Source organism: Amphiura filiformis, chromosome 8, assembly GCF_039555335.1.
Source record: "Amphiura filiformis chromosome 8, Afil_fr2py, whole genome shotgun sequence".
NCBI classification, from domain to species: Eukaryota; Metazoa; Echinodermata; class Ophiuroidea; order Amphilepidida; family Amphiuridae; genus Amphiura; species Amphiura filiformis.
Genome location: NC_092635.1, coordinates 49,308,235 through 49,312,366, shown reverse-complemented (window position 1 = coordinate 49,312,366; position 4,132 = coordinate 49,308,235). Strand labels below are relative to the sequence as shown.

The 4,132-nt window shown below is 41.0% G+C and overlaps 1 protein-coding gene across 1 annotated transcript; it reads right to left on the bottom strand.

Annotated features, from left to right (window-relative positions):
- Positions 1–324: 324 nt before the first annotated feature.
- On the bottom strand, positions 325–3,717 carry LOC140158291 (uncharacterized). Its single transcript, XM_072181398.1, has 2 exons — positions 3,459–3,717; positions 325–2,480 (listed from the first exon to the last, which is right to left on the bottom strand). The coding sequence occupies exons 1-2, from the start codon at positions 3,672–3,674 to the stop codon at positions 753–755; spliced, it is 1,944 nt and encodes a 647-aa protein (XP_072037499.1). The 5' UTR covers positions 3,675–3,717; the 3' UTR covers positions 325–752.
- Between the last annotated feature and the right edge of the window lie 415 nt (positions 3,718–4,132).

The following is a 4,132-nucleotide window of genomic DNA, read 5'->3' as shown; positions in this document are numbered from 1 at the left end:
TCACTCAGAGTTGAGGCTTTCTGGCTAATTGCAATTGGCTATATTGAAATGTGACTAAGTAGAATTGTGCTATATCTGCAATATGACGTTTGATTGGGTTAAATATCTATGATCATGATGATTGGAAGAAGCTATGGGTGCTGGTGATTATTTTGGTGCCAAAATATCAAAATGGCAAAAAATGAGTTAAGGCATTCTAGTTCTGAACAATCGACATCTTGATGATGTCCATTCAACCGTGTATGTTTTCCCGTGTAAAGTTACGCGCGTTTGTCCACAAGGCTCTATTAAAAGATCTATTGGGTTAGCAGGATTGTCGAAATTTACTTTTACCGCATGAAGGTACTAGTTCCAATGCAGCAATTGCAGTTTCCAGCAAACATGTTACAGGTATTAAAAAAAACGTTTGAAGACGACAAGAAGATAATTTGTCCCAATGTAGTCATCAATGTTTGAAGTGAAGATTCGTTCACATTTTAGAACTTGTTTCCGAGTTTTTGTAAGATCAGTGGATTTTGTAACAGGAATTGCATCTTGTAAAAGTCCCGGTAAAAGTAAAGGTTTGCTACATCATGTGTGCGAAATGGGCTGATATACGGAGGCACTCAATATAACAAGGCACAATTTGTTTAGCTTTTAAATATCGTGTCGACATATTGTGACACCCTGTTTTAAGTGTATGGTTGGTTGAGTTATTACACCTTCTTTCAGCTAAACATTGGTAAAGCAAGGGCCTGATGTGTTCTCAATTCCTATTGTTCAGGTATATACCATTCCACCATACGAGACATTTGCCCACGAAGCATGTTAACTTGTCTGACATTCCGTCGATATTGAAAAGGAACAACCTGGTTGAGTCCCCGACGAAAGTCTCGCATACGTAAACCTGCTCCTGAAGAATTCGTCACGTCTTGAAATGTTGGGACCGGGTTGTGCGGATTACAGGCCATGAAATCGGCCTTTAAGAAAGTAACGAAGTCGCCAATATTGTTCATGTACTCTTGATAATGACCAGGCACAATAGAAGTCCCTATCAAAAGCTTTCCCGTGTCTAAAGCAGCCCGTCGCATTACGTCACTGGCGGATCCATCCAATGAACGCAACAATAGTTCCATCGGGTTCAACGGATTATCAAAATTAGCTCTACCAATAATGAGGTACCAATTCCAATGCTGCGTAACTAATGTAGCGAATCTGTTCTCCGTATTGAGAAAGCGCTTAAAAGTAACAAGAAGATTTTGTGTACCTACGTAATCGGCTATGTTGGACGTAAAGATGCGATCATATTTTGGTTGTGGCACACTTTTGTCAAGATTTCGACATTCGGTTACGACAAACAACACGCTTTGTTTTATATTTGTCAAACACAAGACGGCATGCTGTATTTGGTCACTGATGTAACAGTGGTACATATCAATTAGAGATGTTCTTTTAGCGAACTTTTGAACTGAAAGGTGATCCCAAGTACCAAACGGATGGAGGTCTGGGGGTACACAGTAGACGAAGTCAAGCTGCTCTGGGTGCTTGAAGATTGAGCCGACATCTACGTGTATGTTCCTATCAATATCCATGGCTCCCGCGAAACTTACATTTGAATACTGAAAGAACACAAAACCGGTAAGTGTTGGGTTTCCATATCCCAAATATTGCCTCCTGGCTTCTGCTGTAGCAAGAAAAATCCCGTCTCTTAGCCATACTTCAAATGATTCAGCATCTTCGGTGTTTAGCTCTTCCTTGTATTTCTCTAGTAGAGGAGTCATATTATTCCTAGTTCCCACCCATTTCTGACGTTGCTGTTGCAGATTGATGTAATTTCGGTTTCGACGACAGCATTCAAGTGAGAGCCATTTCCCCCACACCTTCTTAATCAGATTCAAATCTCCCGCCGAAATATCAATGATGCCCTGAGTGGCTTGACTTAGACGTTTTGAGGATATTTCAATAAGCTTACGAAGACAACCTGTGAGGAATTCATAATGATCCTTTGAAAGATGTAATGAATACCATATTGTGGTCACAATTGCCCCAATATTGCGTTTATTCGCAAATGCGATCATCATGTACAGGAAAAGGACATTCCGTGCCTGCACGAATGGGTCGAAGTCGTTCAAAGTTGTATGAAGTTTTCCCCGAAATTCGGTTGGTAAACAAGTAGCAGTATGGATGAAATTTCTCAGATTACCGCACCCAACTGAGAGTACGGAGTAATCTTTGGTTAGCGCTGGGTGTATGTCACTAGCAGACACTTCCATCGCGTTGTATTCATTGTTCTTTAAATTCAGCATATCTACCGCAATTGCGTTTCCAACATAGAAAGGTTGTGGCAATGGTTTTCTGTGTTTGCTCTCTATGGTAGCACGTATTCGTTGAGCTGCGAATCGCACTTCTTCTTCATGACCTTTGCAAGAGCTTTTATGGTTTAGCCAATCTTCTTTTTGACATGATTTACCACAGTACCAAGTACCAACGCATCCAGAACACTGCAAAAAGAGACATATAAATCCGTCAGAATTTCACTTATAATTCATCTAACAATGTAAGGGGGTATTGACCAAATTTTAAAAACAAATCAAAGCCCATTTACGTTTATTATATCTATATCTTTCAATGTGCCAACGGTAACAGCCTAAAGATGAATCACATCTGTATTTGAGCGACATGTACTTTGTTTCTTCACCCAACACACACAAAATTGTCTATTGTTAACCCCCATTTTTTCACCAAGGCCCGTCGAGATAAGCAGTCATCCCCCACTGGCTACGCCACTGCAAAAAAGTACATAATACGGCTCATGATAGTCTTTGGTTCAAACATTATACATTGTTCAGATCACAGGTTCCGATCTTTTCCCTATTTTGAAATTACTAGATTCTTTTAACACCCAAGTGAAAAGACGATTTTAAGGAAGAAGACAATTTTAAGGAAGGTCAGTTGGAAAGGTGTGGACCTTCCTGGAGGATGCATGATAAAATGTTATGGTATACGACTGCACCTAACCAGTGGCGTAGCCAGCACTTTTTCAGAGGGTGGGCAAGGGGGAGGGGGCAAGGGGACAAAAAGTTAAAAAAGCTAAAATCTTACATATCAGGGCGACCAGCTTCCCACAGGGGGGTAAGACTTCTCACAGGGGGCAGCTGCCCCCTTTGCCCCTGGCTACTCCACTACACCCAACCTGGCACAGATTAAACCGAGGCCCAGTTTAAAATGCATGGCCAAATGCAGTTGCTCTTTCGACTGCAAAATTCCCACTTCCTATATTTGGTTAGGCCATGCAGCTAGCCACTACTAGCTTCATGGTTAGGCCTACTGATCACGGATCACAAATTGATATCCACTAGACCGGGGAGATTGGGTGTACTTTTGTAATTGTACCCCGTCCGTACTTTACATCACGACGTGCGCTTTGGTGCGGGTCAGTGACATTCAATGCAAGTCACTGCGTGCATAATGTACCTTACCTCAAGAAACTTTCTTGCTGGCCCAATTTCTCCGCATTGAGAGTTACTGCATTGTTTATGTCCCCACTCTTCACATTCTGGTACACTATGCCTGAAGACATCAGAAACACTACATACTTGAGAGCAGTAGACCGCAATCCAACAATACTTGCAGTAGACGGGACTACCATCTATACGCTTTTCACATCTCCAACAATGTCCACGCTGTACATCCATTGTGATGATATCTGAAGCGGTCACAATAAGTGTGAATTCTTGCAACTTTGTGCTTTAATAACTGAAAATACTAGTACGTTTAACTTGTTTCTCATCGAAGATCAAAGTCTTATGTATAAAAGAACACTGAGATAAAAATTATGAGCTCTAAAAATGGCACATCTAATTTACGACTGGCAGTACTCGGGACGTGTAATATATAGTGTGCTGAAATCATGATGTCGCAATGTTTGCCATAAAATAATTTCCCACTAAATACAAACACTTCCACTGTAATATGCTCTACATTGCGTCAACAATATGCTCAACATTGCGTCAACAACTCGGATATTCACCAACTGATGAAATAGTATACGCAATCATTGAGCACAACCGTATTATTATTTGGGATGGCAGTATTGCGTGAACATAATATGGTACGAGGGTTGTGGAATGCCAAATCATGAAACCGTGAGTAA